Source organism: Microtus ochrogaster, chromosome 5 (assembly GCF_000317375.1).
Source record: "Microtus ochrogaster isolate Prairie Vole_2 chromosome 5, MicOch1.0, whole genome shotgun sequence".
NCBI classification, from domain to species: domain Eukaryota; kingdom Metazoa; phylum Chordata; class Mammalia; order Rodentia; family Cricetidae; genus Microtus; species Microtus ochrogaster.
The window spans coordinates 85,994,386-86,011,816 of NC_022012.1; the positions used below are offsets into that span (position 1 = coordinate 85,994,386).

General features: G+C 38.8%; 1 protein-coding gene across 23 annotated transcripts in view; it reads left to right on the forward strand.

Annotated features, from left to right (window-relative positions):
• The window catches only part of Clasp2 (cytoplasmic linker associated protein 2), a 189,055-nt gene that overhangs the window by 18,429 nt on the left and 153,195 nt on the right, over positions 1 to 17,431 (forward strand). For all 23 annotated transcript variants that reach the window (XM_026779561.1, XM_026779564.1, XM_026779560.1 and 20 more), the window contains exons 3-6: positions 206 to 309; positions 3,432 to 3,523; positions 6,914 to 6,989; positions 9,303 to 9,400. In XM_026779561.1, the coding sequence (XP_026635362.1) occupies positions 206 to 309; positions 3,432 to 3,523; positions 6,914 to 6,989; positions 9,303 to 9,400 (370 nt within the window). The remainder of the gene's footprint in view (positions 1 to 205; positions 310 to 3,431; positions 3,524 to 6,913; positions 6,990 to 9,302; positions 9,401 to 17,431) is intronic.

Sequence of the window (17,431 nt, forward strand, 5' to 3'; positions counted from 1 at the left end):
TGTTTGTCTAGTTTTGAACACTGTCCCAACTGGATATGATTGTACGTACTAACTACATTGAAATTTGTTCGTTGTTTTCATTTGAACTCATGACTAAGAACTTAAAATAATTTCTTTTCATAAATGATTATGGCAGTAGTTGCTCTTTGTAGTTCTGTAAAATATGGTTTATGATGGATTGTAATACTTGTTCTTCCCGCATTAGTTACCACAGCTTTAATAGACAGAATGGGAGACACCAAAGACAGAGTTCGAGATGAAGCTCAGAACCTGACACTGAAGCTGATGGATGAGGTGGCACCACCTATGGTAGGCTTGCGTTGATTGAAAGTTTTCTTTGTTTTGTTTTGCTTTTTAAGACAGGGTTTCTCTGTGTAACAGCTCTGGCAACCCTGGAATTCACTCTGTAGGCTAGTCTCGCCTAGAGCTCACAGAGATCCACCTGCATCTGCCTCCTGAGTGCTTGGATTAAAAGTGTGTACCATCACTACCCGGCTTGAAATTTTCTCATTAGTTGAATGGTAAGTATAGCAAAGTAATAAACCTTGAAAGCATGAATGTTAGAATTTTAAATAGTGGATTATTGCTGATGTTTTATGGAAGTTAAAATTTAAGGTGCAGTGTCAACATGTGTTTTTTATTTTCATTTAACTATTCTAGTTTTCAGTTACTTACATTTTAAAAAAAAAACAGAATTAAGTGATTTGACAGTATGCCGGTTATAGTTATACTTCACCATTTTCTGTTTTTTCTTACCTGCAAATTGTAAGTTACTGAAAAAGAAACCTTTTTTTTTTCCCGGTTGGATATGTGGCCTATATTTGTAATCCTAGTAATGGGGAGGCAGAGACAGGCAGGCATGTTTTAAGCTAGTGAGAGACTTGTGACCAAAAAAAGGGGGTGGGTAGCTAGCACCTGAGGAACAACACACAAGATTGCCCTTTGTCTTCCACATGTACGCATACTTACCTGTACTCATATTCACCCACACGTATGAACACACTTGCACATGTTTATGGGCTCTTACACCAATAGCGTATTGGTCTGTTTTATGTTGTTACATAACAAAATGTCTGAGGTTAGATACTTGTAACAACAACAAAAAGATGTATTTAGCTCATAACTTTGGGAGTCATAGTTTTGTGGACACAACTCTTGCTATGTGATATGGGGTCCACCTAGGTGCATCACCGCATGGGAGGTAGCTGCGTGATAGCATAAATGTTTATATGCTTATGAGAAGAGCCAATATTTTTTTTTTGCTCAGTATGTTTTTTAAAGGTCCTTCCATTAAAAATTATTTTATGTATATATATGTATGCATGTATGTATATCACGTAGATACAGGTACCTGCAAAAAATCAGAATTGGAGTTACAGAGGCAGTTATGAGCCATTGTTTGGGTACTGGGAACTGAAATAATTTATCTACAAGAACAGCAATTGCTCTTAAACACTGAACCATCATCCCTCTAGCCCCGGGCCTTTCCGTCTCAACACTGCTATACTGAGGACCAAGCTTCTGACACATAAACCCTTGGGAGAACGACGTCCACACCCTGGTGTGGAAATCCTTAACGGAGACTAAAAATAAGCTGACCTGTACAACACGGTTGGGAGGCTCGCTTAAGGTTCACATGTCATGTGATGCTAGATGGTTATGGTGCACATGTTTAGTAAGGCAAGAGTACTGAGTTATAAAGGGGAACTGAGTAGAAGGGATTTTATGCTTCATAACAAAACTTTTCAAAACAAGTTTTGTGGATAGTCTTTACTGACTTACATTTACTTTTTTTTTCTGGTTTTCTTACTATGAAAAGTACTATAGATGTAAACATTTAGAGTTCCAGAGAGGATTGCTGAGACAGGTTAATCAAAATAAGATTCCCTCCTTTGGTGGTTGTAACAACAGAGCCCAGAGCCTTGTAGATCTCAGTGGCAAATGTTCTGTCACTGGACTATATATCCAGCCTTAGTTAAGATTTTTAAAATTGACAAGCCTGATAGATAACCCGAGTTCAGAGTTTGATCCCTGGGATCTATGGGAACAAGAGAGCTGACTCTTGCAAGTGGTCCTCTGTCCCCACATCTTGAGTCACACACACACAAATCACACATCACTCCCCTCTCTCTCTCTCTCTCTCTCTCTCTCTCTCTCTCTCTCTCTCTCTCTCTCTCTCTCTCTCTCTCTCACACACACACACACACACACACACACACACACACATACACACACACACACAGTGGGGGTGAGGGAAACTTACTGTGTGTTTTGAAAGATATAGTAGAATCCTTGCTACACTATACCTAAACAGTTGTTTTGCATTATTGGTATAAGTTTATTTTTCCTTTCTCCCCTCAGACTAGGTAGTCATAAAATGACCTGTCCCCGTTATAAGATGTTTGCTGTCATTCCATGTGACAGTCTGTAGTAGTTGCTAAGGAGTTTTGCATCTAGGAGTGCTTCCCAGACCACTGTGCTTAGAATTTCATGTAACATGAGGGCTTGCTGCTTGTTGGGGTTTCTCTTCCTGCCCAGTTCCCACAGCCCAAAGAAAATCACAGAGAAATGTCTATAAGTTATAAACTGATTGGCCCATTAGCTCAGGCCTCTTATTAGTTCTTGTAGATTATATTAACCCATTATTCTTATCTATGTTAGCCACATGGCTCATTACCTTTTTCAGCAACGCAGGTCACATCCTGCTTCTTCGGTGGTCTGGGGAGGGATGGGCTTCCTCCTTCCTAAAATTCTCCTGTTCTCATTGCGCCACCTCTACTTCCTGTCTAGTTGACCTGCCTATACTTCCTGCCTGGCAAATCAGTGTTTACGTAAAGCATGATTGACAGAATACAGACAATTCTCCCGCACCAATTTCAGAGCTGTTAGCATAGAAGAAACCCGTGTTTATGGAAATGCTTAGATGCTTATGTATGGAGCATGATTTTCCTTACAGTTACTAAAATTTAAGGTAAAACTATGTAAATAAAAACCAGAATTGTGGCTCAGATATTAAATGGGTAGGAGCCCACAAAAACAAAAAGAGAAACCTTGTAAATATGAGTTGAGCTTCTGTTTTCTGAACACTCAAAACTTTTTTGTTCATTGACATAACATTAAGACTATGAGTGGAAAATTCCACACCTGATCCATGTGACAGGCTGCAGGCAAAATTTAGCTGCACTAAAAATATTATATAGAAATGCTCAGGTTATGTGGTAAAGTGAGCATGAAACAGAGATGAGTCTCAAGTCTAGGTTTGTGTCCTAGCAACAAGATTTCTGTTACCATGTAAATAATGCTAAAATTTGAAAATGCCCCAAATATGGAACACTTCTGATCCCTGATGATTTGCTTATAAGATTAGAAGAGTTACATTTGTCAAAGCAGTCTCTGACTTTATTGCGTGTATTTACTTGTTTTCCCCATAGTACATCTGGGAGCAGCTGGCCTCTGGTTTCAAGCACAAGAACTTCCGATCTCGAGAGGGCGTGTGTCTGTGTCTTATTGAGACCTTGAACATGTAAGTTCTGTGGTTACTGAAACAACTTGCTCTCTTTTAGTCATTTCTCAAAGTTTTTTTTTCTTCACAATGTGAAGGAAGACTGGAAATAAATTTAAATTCAATTGATCTCCCAAACAAAAATATAATATTTAATGCAACTTTTGGATATATATCTATTGTATTTATTTTTAAATTTGTCTCTTTTTTCTTTAACCATGGAGAATTGGTGGTTATAGAACAGATGTGCTAATAAGTTTGGATCTTCTCTCTGTTAGGCTTTGTTTCAGAACTTCTGAACTCAATGGTGTGTCACATGTTGAAGCCATTTCCCTACATTGCTTTTACCTGTGGGCTCTAGGCTAAGGCACTATGGGTGATGGATACAGTGATGCACCTGCTGGGACTCTGTCAGGACGGTGGACAGTGCTCTAGTGGCAGCAGCAGAGTTCTGATAGCTTAGGCTTCACAGGGCTATGATATAGGCAGAAGAAATGTGTGTTAGGCTTTTATTCTTAGTCTAGTATAACTTTCCAGACTCTGTGCGGGGTGATAGGTAATACGCAGTCTCTTTCAACTCTTCCTGTGTGTGACTTCCTCTTCTTTCACTGTTCTGGGTCCTTCCTGCTAGCAAGTGCAGATTGTGGCCTTTCGTCACTGCACTTTCTGAGTTTTAGTTCTCCTGTCATTTGCATTTAACCCAGACTTCAGAATGTTAGTAAACGTAAAGATCTGTTAAGTTACGTATTTCATTTCTCTATGTATTGAGATCCAGTGTCATTTTTAAAAAAAATACGATTTCAAAAGTACATGCTCAGATTTTCTTAAGTAATTGATAGACTACCAGAGTTGTCAAAATGCTGTTGAGTATTTTGCCCTGTTGGATCATGTGTCAAGTTGATACAAACTATAGTCATCTGAAAGGAGGGAACCTCAGTTGAGAAATGCCTTCATGAGATCCAGCTGTAAGACATATTCAACGCAATGCCCATCAAAATCCCAAGATTCTTCAAAGACCTGGAAAGAACTACCGTTCTTTCATATGGAAAAGCAAAAAACCCAGGATAGCCAAAACAATTCTGTACAACAAAAGAACTTCTGGAGGCATCACAATCCCTGACCTCAAACTCTACTACAGAGCTACAGTACTGAAAACAGCTTGGTATTGGCATAAGAACAAACAAGAGGACCAGTGGAACCAAATCAAAGACCCAGATATCGATCCATACATATTCAAACACCTGATTTTTGATAAGGAAGCAAAAAATATCAAATGGAAAAAAGAAGCATATTTAACAATTTGGTGCTGGCATAACTGGATATCAACATGTAGAAGAATGAAAATAGACCCATATCTATCACCATGCACAAAACTCAAGTCCAAATAGATCAAAGACCTCAACATAAAGCCAGCCACACTGAACCTTATAGAAGAAAAATGAGAAGTACACTTGAACACATTGGCACAGGGAACTACTTCCTAAATATAACCCCAGCAGCACAGACACTGAGAGAAACAATTAGTAAATGGGACCTCCTGAAACTGAAAAGCTTCTGTAAAGCAAAGGACAAGGTCAACAAGACAAAATGACAGACTACAGAATGGGGAAAGATCTTCGCTAACCCACATCAGACAGAGGTCTGAGCTCTAAAATATACAAAGAACTCACGACATCAGACACCAAAAGAACACATAATCCAATAAAAAAAAAAATGGAGTAAAGACCTAAACAGAGAACTCTCAACAGAGGAATCTAAAATGGCTGAAAGACATTTAAGGAAATGTTCAACATCCTTAGTCATCAGAGAAATGCAAATCAAAACAACTCTGAGATTCCATCTTACACCTGTAAGAATGGCCAAGATCAAAAACACTGATGACAACTTATGCTGGAGAGGTTGTGGGGAAAAGGGAACACTTCTGCATTGCTGTTAGGAATGCAAACTGGTACAACCCCTTTGGATGTCAGTGTGGCAAAGTCTCAGAAAATTAGGAAACAGCCTTCCTCAAGATCCAGTAATACCACGTTTGGGTATATATCCAAAGGATGCTCAATCGTGCCACAAGAATATGTGCTCAACTATGTTCATAGCAGCTTTGTTTGTCATAGCCAGAACCTGGAAACAACCTAAATGCCCCTCGACTAAAGAATGGATAAGAAAAATGTGTTACATTTACACAATGGAGTACTACACAGCAGAAAAAAATAACAGCATCTTGAATTTTGCAGGAAAATGGATGGAGCTAGAAAACATTATTTTGAGTGAGACAATTATCACATGTACTCACTCATAGGTGTTTTTTTTTTTTTTTTTGTTTTTCGAGACAGGGTTTCTCTGTAGCTTTGGAGCCTGTCCTGGAACTAGCTCTTGTAGACCAGGCTGGCCTCAAATTCCCAGAGATCCACCTGCCTCTGCCTCCCGAGTGCTGGGATTAAAGGTGTGCGCCACCACCGCCTGGCCTCATAGGTGGTTTTTAAACATAAAGCAAAGAAAGCCAACCTCCAAACCACAGTCCCAGAGAACTTAGACAACAATGAGGACACTAATAAGAGAGACTTACATAGATCTAATCTACATGGGAAGTAGAAAGTATAAAAGGACAAGATCTCCTGAGTAAATTGGGAGCATGCGGACCTTGGGGGAGGACTTAAGGGGGGAGGGGAGAGGCAGGCAGGGGAGCAGAGATAAATGTAGAGCTCAATAAATATCAATGAAAAATTAACAGAGGGTAAAACGCACACACAGATCCAGCTGTAAGGCATTTTCTTAGCTTGTGATTGATAGGTAAAGGCTCAGCCCATTGACAGTGGTGCCATTTCTGGCCGGTGGTCCTGGGTTCTAAGAAAACAGACTGAGCAAGCCATGAGTGTAAGCCAGTAAGGAGCACTCCTCCATGGCTTCCACATCAGTTTCTGCCTCCAGGTTCCTGCTCTGCTTGAGTCCTGTCCTGACTTCCTTTGGTGATGGATGTGTATGCCTTTCCTCCCCTTCTTGCTTTTGGCTGTTGTCTTATCACAGCAGTAGCTGCCCCCACTAGGACTGCATTCATCACACTTACCCAGGTCGGAAGTTTTTGCTGTTAGTATCACTTTGCTTGATACTTGTCTTTCTTTAATGATGGACATCCGTGCTCTTCATCAAAGTTGTCAGTCAGGAGATAAAAAGAAAGGCATGGCATTGGTGGCAAACACCTTTAATCCCGCCACTTGGGAGGCAGAGGCAGGGAGGAAATATCTGAATTCGTGGCCTTCTTGGTCTACAGAGTGAGTTTCAGGACAGCCAGGGCTACACACAGAAACCTTGTCTTCAAAAACAAAAACAAAAGAAGAAGAAAAAGAAAGTATTAGGATTTTTTTTTTCAGTATTTAAAATGAAACCAAAGTCTGTGTTTTCTTAAATTATATTTAGCTTTGGAGCTCAACCATTGGTCATCAGCAAGTTGGTGCCACATTTGTGTATCTTATTTGGAGATTCTAATAGTCAGGTAAGAATTTTTTTTACCCTCATGTATTGACTGTGTGTGTGTTGTGTGTGTGTGTGTATGTGTGTGTGTGTGTGTGTGTGAGGGGTTGGCAGTTGCTCTATCTTGTGGTCTTGCCTTATTTAAGCCTTAACAGTGAAGACAGAAGGTAGATAGTTAAAAGACCGCCCCCCCCCTTTTGTTTTGAGTTAAATGAGGGTTTGACTATGTTGCTCAGAATCCACTGGGTTCATGTGATCCTCCTGCTCCACCCTCCTAAGCAGCTAGGACTACAGGCGTCTTCTTCCTTTTTCTTCCTTTTCTTCCCCCTTCTACCAGAGTTTGTTTGTTTACTTATTTATTTTGAAACAAATATAAGGTTTTTTAAAATTTTTTTTAATATTTATTTATTATGTATACAATATTCTGTCTGTGTGTATGCTTGCAGGCCAGAAGAGGGCACCAGACCCCTCTACAGAAGGTTGTGAGCCACCATGTGGTTGTTGGGAATTGAACTCAGGACCTTTGGAAGAGCAGGCAATGCTCTTAACTGCGGAGCCATCTCTCCAGCCCCCAAGTTTTTTTTTTTTTTAAAGACTTATTCATTTATTATGCATACAATGTTCTGCTAACATGTACACGCCAGAAGAGGGCACCAGATCTCACTATAGATGGCTGTGAGCCACCATGTGGTTGCTGGGAATTGAACTCAGGACCTTTGGAAGAGCAGGCAATGCTATTAACCGCTGAGCCATCTTTCCAGCCCCCAAATATAAGTTTCTTGTCAGTTCTTAGACTGATATTAAAAAGTACTTAATGGTTAAATTCTTCAGTTTGACAGGTTAAGAAAATCCTGGGTTTCCTTCTGTAGTTCACCTTAATGTTAACTGTGGGGCTAGAGTATCAATGGTCTACAATCTTGAATATGCTTATACCAGAACTGTTGGGGTTGTTGATAGTCCTGTTTAATAGGGAAGGCCATTGTGTCCATGGTGCATCTCTTGACCTGAGCTGTCTGCTGTAATCAGGAGGCAAGGCTTCATCTTCCCCTGAAAGTCAGTTGTAATATTGTAACGTTATGAGCTAGCTAGGGCATTTGGAGTAAGATCTTACAAACTGTAGTTGCCCCTCAACAGATTTATAGAGCTTTACTCTCTTTGATTGCTGTTTTATTTACAGACAAAAGTTCTCCTTTTCTTGATCAGCCTGGCCTCAAGCTCTTGATCTCAATTGATTTTTTTCCCACCATAGTCTCCCAGGAAGCTGGGACTTACAGGTGTGTGCCACCACACCTGGTTGGTTGCTTTTTGATAGTGAGTTGTGCAAAAAAATAAGTATTGTTTTTCAGATTGTTCTCTTAGGCCCCACTCTTTTTTCACCTCTTATATAGAATGTAACATTTACCATTGCAGCTATGTTTAAGTGTGCACCTTGGTGGTGTTAAATACATTCACATTGTATTGCGACTGTATCACCATCTCCCTGTAAAACTTTTACCTCCTCAGAACTAAGACTCTGTACCCATGAGACAACTTCCCATTACTTCCCCAGCTGCTGGCAACTACCACTCTTCATCATAATTTGACTACTCCAGGTACCTAGTGGAAGCAAATCAGACAATAGTTGTCCTTTTTGATCGATCCCATTTAGTATAATGTCCACAAGTTATCCATGTCGCAAAATGTGTCAGGATTTCTCTCATCTTTCTAAGGTTGAGTTATTTTCTAGGAACACAGACATCACATTTTATGTATATAGATATACATGAATAGGAATTGTTGTTTTGTTTGTTTTTTTCTACCTTTTGACTATTCTGAATAATTTCAGAAATACTGGTGTAAAAATATCTTTTCGAGTTCAGTACACATTTTTGAAGATAATTTGGTTCCAGGAAATTAATTAACTGTAGTTTAAGTTAAAAAAAATTACAATTTTTGAAATCCCAATTGCTAGCTTTTATTCATAAATTTCTATTAACCATCTCCCACCTCCTTTCCTCCTTTTTTTCTTTCTTTTTTTTTTCTTCTCTTATCCTTTTCTTTGGATGGTAGTAGGGATTTAACCTAAAGATCTCACACATGCTGGGCAAGTGCTCCACCACTAAGATCTTGCTCTTCTTTAAATGGGTTTTTTAGGGCTTTTTTTTAATTTTTAGTTTTTTGACAAACTGTGGTTTTGGGTTTCCATTAATAATATGTCATATTATAATTTTCTCAGGGACTGAAAAGACATTAAAACGAACTTTTAATTAGGTTGGCCTGCTAGTTTGTTGTTACCTTGAAAGGAAGCATGTGTTACGTCTAAGTTTTCTTTTAAATGTCTTGAATTCTTTAACAGGTGAGAAATGCTGCAATATCAGCTGTAGTGGAGATTTATAGACATGTAGGAGAGAAGCTGAGGTCTGATCTGTATAAGAGAGATATTCCTCCTGCTAGGTAAGTCTTTCTAAACTTATATTTTGTTCTAGTCCCCCCCCCCCACACACACACACAGGTTTTTGAGACAGCTGTTTTGGAACTTGCTCTTTTAGACCAGGCTGGCCTTGAACTCACAGAGAGATCCGCCTGACTCTGCCTCCCGGAGAGCTGGGATTAAAAACCACACCTGCCCTATTGCTATGGATTTTTAAAGTTGTAATTTTGTTCACCTTATTAAAGTAAAATATTAGTCAGGTGTGCTGGCACGCACCTTTAGTCCCAGCACTTGGGAAGCGGAGGTAGGCAAATGTCTGTGAGTTGGAGGCCAACCAGACCTGCATAGAGAGTTCCATCTGGGCCAGCCAGAGATCCATAGCATCTACGTATCCTGAGTTTTCTGGAACCAATTTATAGAAGTAAAGTTACATACCTAGATAGTTGGCACTCATGTAGCTTCAGGTTTCCTTCAGCTCAGCTATGTAAGTACTTAATATTTCCAGGGTAGGGTTTGTGTGAATTAGAGTTTTCTTCGTAGATAGTCCTGTCACCTGCGAAGATAGTTTTATTTTTACCAATCTGTATAGTTTTCATTTCTCTTTCTTGTCTTTGTTGTTTCCTGTGTGCTGTTAAGAAAGAGTAGAGTGGGGGTGCATTCCTGCCTTGTTCTAATCTTAGAAAATTTCTAGTTTCTTCGCATTAAGAATGATGTTAGTTGCTAGGGTGATGGTCCATGATCTCAATTCCAGTACTTTGAAGACAGAGGCAGGTGGATCTCTGTGAGTTTGGGGCTGGTGAGATCCTGTCTCCAGGAAAAAAAAATGATGTAAGTTGTTGGCTTTTGGTAAGTGTTCTTTTTTCTTAGGAGTTGATATTATTTTAAATTATATTTTATTTGGCGTGTGAGTGACATGGTAGGTGAAGGTCAGGGGACAACATGGGGGAATCACCACGTCATCTGGCTTTGGAACGAGCACCTTTTTGCCAATTGGCTTTCTTTCTACTTCTAAAAATTGGTTCTAGTGATCTTTTTAGGTATGTAGAGTTAAAACTAAAAATCAATTAAGCATTTTAAGTGTAAAGGTGGCCTGGGCAAAGTGATTTTTTTGTTTGTTTTTTTCAAGACAGGGTTTCTCTGTGTAACAGCCCTGGCTGTCCTTGAATTAGCTCTTGTAGACCAGCTGGCCTTGAACTCTCAGAGATCACCTACTTCTGCCTCCCCAGTGCTGGGATTAAAGGCATGTGTCTCCAGGCAAATCTCTGAGTTCAATTCCTGTAGGCCAGGCTGATCTCAAACTCATAGAGATCCACCTGCCTCTGCCTCTTGAGTGCTAGGATTAAAGGTATATGCTACCAGGCGAATCTCTGTGAGTTTGAGGCCAGCCTGGTCTACAGAGAAAATTTGCAAATTGTTTTAATGGCTACCCCTAACATCTTTTTCCTAGAGTCCAGGTTGTAACCATTTATTTTTGACTAGTATTGTTTATAACTATCAATTGTCTGTATTTTCCTTTTCTTTCTTTTGGGGTGGTGGTGGTGTTTGAGGCAGAGTTTCTCTGTGTATCCCTGGCTATTCTGGTACACACTCTATAGATCAGGCTGGCCTCAAACTGAGAGATCTACCTGCCTCTGGATTAAAGGTGTGTGCCACCACTGCATTTTTAACAGTAGTTTATATTGTTGATCTTATTCTGATTTTCGGTTTCTGGTGGTAAAATTTTCAGGCTTCATTGTGGATGTGTAACACAAATAATAAAAACCCAGAGACAGATATTGAGTTCAACTTGAAGATTAGAAAAGCAAAGTAACCAAGCTACCAGGGAGCTTTTACCTCTCTGAAATCTTCAGTCTGAAAGAGGGCAAGTACCTGTCTCATCCTGCTTTATATTCTTCCCTAGTGCTGGGACTACAGGCATGTACCACCACCAGCTGGCCTATATAATTGAGTTGTGTGCCTGTTTTGCATTCTGATCTTCAGGCAAGCTTTATTTATTAAAATACAAATGAATATCACTACATTTCTCAATTTTGTCTGAAATAAAAGAAAAAGAAGGCTATAAGTAATATAAGAAAACAATATACAGTAAGTATAATAACTATGTAAAAAATATATTCAGGCACTAAATACATCAACAATGTCTAATCCATTTCCATTTGACAAATTCCAAGAAAATCCTTCATAGCTATCCTATTTTGGTGAGTCAAAAATCTTATACCTAATTTGCTTTCTATCATAATTTGTTTTCTGCATCTGGTAAACAAGGAAATCCATAACTTTAACTAGTTTTCAACTCCTTCAGAGACCCAAGAAGGAAATAATATTGACTGAGTGTAACATGCGGGCCTGCTTGTTGGGGGTTTCTCTTTTGCCCAGTTCCCACAGCCGGGAAGTCCCAAAGAAAATCACACAGATGTCTCCATAAGTTATAAACTGATTGGCCCACGAGCTCAGGCTTCTTATTAACTCTTGTAACGTATATTAGCCCATTATTCTTATATTCTTATCTATATTAGCCACATGGCTCAGTACCTTTTTCAGCGGGATAGGTCACATCCTGCTTCTTTGGTGTCTGGACAGGACTGCAGAAAGAGCTTTCCAGAATACTCCTGTTCTCATTGCCCCGCTTCTACTTCCTGTCTGGTTGTTCCGCTAATACTTCCTGCCTGGCAAATCAGTGTTTACATAAAACATGATTGACAGAATACAGACAGTTCTCCCGCACCAACTGAGTAAGCAAAAAGTGTGAGCAAGTGACTTCCAAGAATATGGGAAATAACAGAAATAGCTGGCTGCCTGGACAGTTACCCAAAGTTCCTGTGCAACATTGGGGCATTCATCTTCTGCCTATAGGCCAAGCATGATCAACATACTTTTCTGTAAAGAAGGATATTCTGATGGACTGTCCTTCCTTATCTTGACAAATTTTGACAGTCATTTTCTTTTGTGCCCTGCTTATCCAATTAGGACAGCATACTGTCAGCAGTTGAGGCAGGGGCATTTTCTTGCCCAGTGGCTTACTTTTGTCACAAAGAAAGTAAACTCCATCCATGTTCAATGTCTATTATCTTCTATGTAGTAGAATGATGCTACCAGGCGCAGACATGTCTCATTGTCTCAAAAAGGAGCATATATTGTTAAATATCTTTAATGCCATATTCTGTAGGTCTCTGAAGTGTTTGACAATGACCTGTCTATCTAAACTATATTTTTTTTTAACCTTGAAAACATACCTCATGTAACTACAAGTTCGATTTATGATAGGTGACTAAATACTAACCTGCATTTCCTTATTATCCTAAATGGTTGGTAATAATAATTTTCAAGGGCTAGAAGTTTGCATTATATTGTTTTTGTTTTTTTTTTTGTTTTTTTTAAAGGCTTATTTATTTATTATGTATACAACATTCTGCCTTCATGTATGCCTGCACTCCAGAAGAGGGTAACAGATCTCATTACAGATGGTTGTGAGCCACCATATGGTGGCTGGGAATTGAACTCAGGACCTCTGGAAAAGTAGCCAGTACTCTTATCCTCTGAGCCATCTCTCCAGCCCCCCTTTGCATTATATTGTTAAGTGACTTGTATATATAATACTTTGAACAAGAGTAGAAATGTATGTACAATATGTTCTAACAAAATTAATCTCAAATTTGTATCAATATACAAAATGCCAATCCTGTGTAAAACATTTAAAACTAGTAGTTGTTTTTTAAAAGTAGATCCAAAAATCTACCTTTTTATCTTATCATATCTTTATTCTCCCTTTATTTTTTTCAGAGTAGATTTAGTAATCTACTTTTTAATCTATCATCTATATCCCCCTTTTTTCTTTTCAAAGCAAGAACCTTGTATCTAATTTCCTTTAACTTTCCTCTTGGCTGTAGCCAATAACAACTTGTAAGCAGCCCCCTAAACAATGACAGATATCCATAGCTGATTGAATGACCACAAACCACCCATCCCACCTCTTGGGAATATGGATGTCATGCTCTTAAATTTACTTCCTTCTGTCTGGAGGTGACAATATCTTTAGGTGATCCTGAAAACAAAAATTTGGATCAATTGTCAAGTTGTGGGAGAGGTAGCTGTATCATTTGTTGTCCAGTCTTTGCATAATGGGAAAGTATAGGGCTTGTCTCAAGTCCTGACTAGAGTAGTCTTGTGAGGCTGGATCGTCTCAGCTAGCCACCTGGAAATAGTTCTTAGTAGTTTGTAGTCCAAAAGCCAGTATTTAGGTGTTGTTCTTCAGCTTAGTGGTGTTAGCGTAGTCCTGAAGGAATCATTGTTGTGGGACCCCATCCTCATTATGGAGACTTCAAAGATCGCTGTTAGGCGTGTTCATGGTTCACTGCAGAAAACTGATAGAGACTCAAACCCAAATCATGTACAGGAAGGTAGATGAAACGTTTTTTCTAAAATTAGTTAGTACTTTATATGACCATTAAAATCATGACAAAAGCTTAAAAAATATATGTGTATGTATTAATATTATAAAATTTATACCTTAAGAAAAGCTGTTAAAGAATCAATATAAAACCAAAGGATTATGAGGTTGGTGGCAATAAAATAGTCCTTAAATATTTGTTTTTCCTCAGTCTCATATCAGGTGGCTCTTCTGACATGAGACAGAGATTTTGGATTTCACTTTAATAAGCATTCTTGGGTTTAGAGGAGAGAGCCACACTCCCACGACTTTCTATTAGACTGGAGCTGCAACAAGACTTAAGACATTACATGTCTATAGATTTATGAAATTTTATCCTGTTCGAAAGGTGATATACCAATAAGCCAATTTACTCTTTTTTTTGGGGGGGGGGCATTTTTTCTGGATGATTTGTCCTTTTTCTTCAGATGTCTCATTTGTCCAGTAGTCTTCAGATTCCTCAAGTAAATCCTTAAGGCTCAATGCCTTTACTCTCCTGGAAAGACAGAAACAAAACCCTTCCCCAACCCTAACTTTGTGGAGATTCTCTTTTGGTAAATTATATCTGGTCAAATGAAAAAAATTTGTTAGTTTTATAGGTTAGTTTGAATTAAATGACCATGGTGCTTAATGAACTATCATCTCATTTAATTAAGAGGTATCTCTTGTCCATATCGAATACACACACACACATACACATATATACCTATGTACATATGATATATATGTGCATACATGTATGATATAAATCTATATTTCCAGATGCGCCCTAGTTTCCTGAGTGCGAGGGGGCAGGCATGTGCCACCACAACATGGGAATACACTCTCTACAGAATTGTTCTTTTCAGGTTTCTTGTCCATTTGTTAATCTGGATTGTCTGTTTTTTTCAATTATTTATTATTTTTATTTGTGTGTGTCTATGTGAGTATGTCGTGTTATGCTTGTTCCTATAGATCCCCTTGGATCTGGCAGTTGTAAACCACCCTAAGTAGTTGCTGGGAACTGAACCCATGTTGTCTGGAAGAGTATTAAGCCTTCTTAACTGCTAAGCTGTCTGGTCAATCCCTACTATGTCTTTAGAAGTTAGACTAGGGAGACATCTTGTGTTGTAGATAGAAGCTTCCTTAACTGCATGCAGTTCCATTTATCTTACACTCTGACTGGACATTTTGCTTTCTTGGCAGTGTTTTTCCCCCATGTACATGATATTTTGTTAATTAAAAAAATGATTCATTTGTTTATGTGGACAAAGCATTGTCCCCATGCACAGAGCAGGGCAGTCTGTAGGTTCTCTCCCCATCATATGATTTTTAGGGAAGGAGCTGAGGCTCTCAGGGTGGGCAGCAAGCACACTTAACTTGATGAACCATCTTGCTAGGTCTGTTTTGTTTGTTAACTTTTAGGTTAGCATTAAATAAAATAGGGAGCCAGCAGTGGTGGTGTATGGCTTTAATCCCAGCACTTGGGAGGCAGAGGCAGGCAGATCTCTGCGAGTTTGAGGCCAGCCTGGTCTACAAGGTGAGTTCCAGGACAGCTAGGACTGTTACACATAGAAACCTTGTCTCCGAGAAGAGCGGGGGGGGGGGGCATTTTTCTTCTTTGTTTTAATCATTTCTGCTCCTCACTGCCCCCACGTACTCCTGTGCACTCCTAGTTGTTCCCTTCCTTTACCTAGATAGACCTCCCTTTTACTTTCTTATTTATAATCTGTTGCCCACTTCCATGGCCTTAAGATCCTGTCTTCCTTTCTCATGATTATCTTTCTAGTTCATGACTTTCACATCTATTTTAAATGCAAACACATATATATCTGTATATATAAATACAAACATAAAATTTTTAATCTAGGATCTGCATATAAGAGAAAACTTGGTATTTGTCTTTCTATTTTGTTTTGTTTTATTTTTCGAGACAGTTTCTTTGTGTAGCCTTGGCTGTCTTAGAACTTGCTCTGTAGACCAGGCTGACCTCAAACTCACAGATCCATCTGTCTCTGTCTCTGCCTCCTGAGTGTTGGGATTAAAGGTGTGTGCCACTACTGCTTGGTGGTATTTGTCTTTCTGAATCTGGTTTATTTTACTTAAAGTATTGTCTTTCAGTTCCATCTGTGTTCTTGCACATGTTGCAGTTTTTGCTTTATAGCTGCATAAACTTTCATTGTGTATTTAACAAAGTTTCTTTATCCATTCATCTGTTGATGGGCATCTAAGAGTTTCCACTTCTTAGCTATTATAAATAATACAACAATAAACAAGTATTTCCTGGGGTGGGGTGACTTAGTGTGCTTTGGGTCTACTGAAGAACTGTATAACCATGTCATATGGTAGCTCTGTTTGTGTGTCACTTCATTTTAATGTAGTGCTATGAATGGAGGGAGAATTCTGGGTGTTTGTTTGAAGTAATGCCTCATGCCTTAGCCCAGGCCTGGAACTCATAAAAATCCTCCTGAGGTCAGGTGTTCCAGTCATGTGTCACCATGTCCAACATGAATGGAGATTTCTATGTCCCATCTTGGCCTGTATTAAGGCAAAGCTCCAACCCCTGGCTGATTCAGTGCTCTTGTGTGCTCTTGGTACTAGTCATATTTGAAGGAGCACTGAGAACTTGGCGAGGAGCTGCCCCTCCTGACTCCCAGTCTGCTGTTTGTGCATCCTGAAGATGCTCCCCTCACAGGTGCTAGGAAACCAAGTGACAGCTTTGTGTTTTAAGTGTCTAATGAAACTTTTTTTTTTCAGTCTGCAGGATATTTTATATTCTTTTTTGATGTTTCAGCTTTTTTTATTAGTAATGCTTTGAATTGTTAATATACTAGACACATATCAATAGGAAATCATAAATTTCAACAGGGTAAAATTTGGCTTTATTTTTATTTATCTTCCCTTTTTCTCTTTAACTATGATAGTTTTCCTTTTTTTGTTTTAATATACAATGTCAAGAACTGATTTTATGTTGACATTTATTTGATATCCTTTTGTCATGGTGGCTACATTCTAACTTTAATTTTCCTGCTGCTTGCTTTTTAGTTTCCAAATTTCATGATAGATAGAGCTAAGTCTAAAGTTATGTTTTGCTCACACTCATATTTATGTTAAAGCCATTCTTTGTTTCAAGCACCAGAAGAACAGTTAAATCATAGTTTTAAAATAATTTAAAGATACATTTTCTCTCAGATACTCTTCAGAAGTTGCTTGCTGACAATTGTGTACTAGCTTAGCACTACACGGTGCTACATACACTTGGGTCACTGAAACATCACTGTGAGTTCAGAAATAAGCTCTTATCTTTATGGGTCATCGATACACATCAGCTGTGCCAAGACTATGCAGAACAGCAAGGGTTGCTTGCTGTATACTCCAAAGACCCACATGTAGAGCTCCATCCCCTTACAGAATCACCCAAGATGAGCTAAAAATGAATCAAAGGAGCTAAAGTGATATACCACTTACAAATTGTTAGATAGCTTTCAAACATTTTAAACCAAACCATATGCACCAAGGGAAAATATTAATAAATTTGATCTATCTATGATAAATTCAGCAGTGTGGCAGCATACAGAATCAATTTGCACAAATCAATAGCTTTCCTTTATAATAACAACAAACACAGAGAAAAAGATCGTAGACCTCC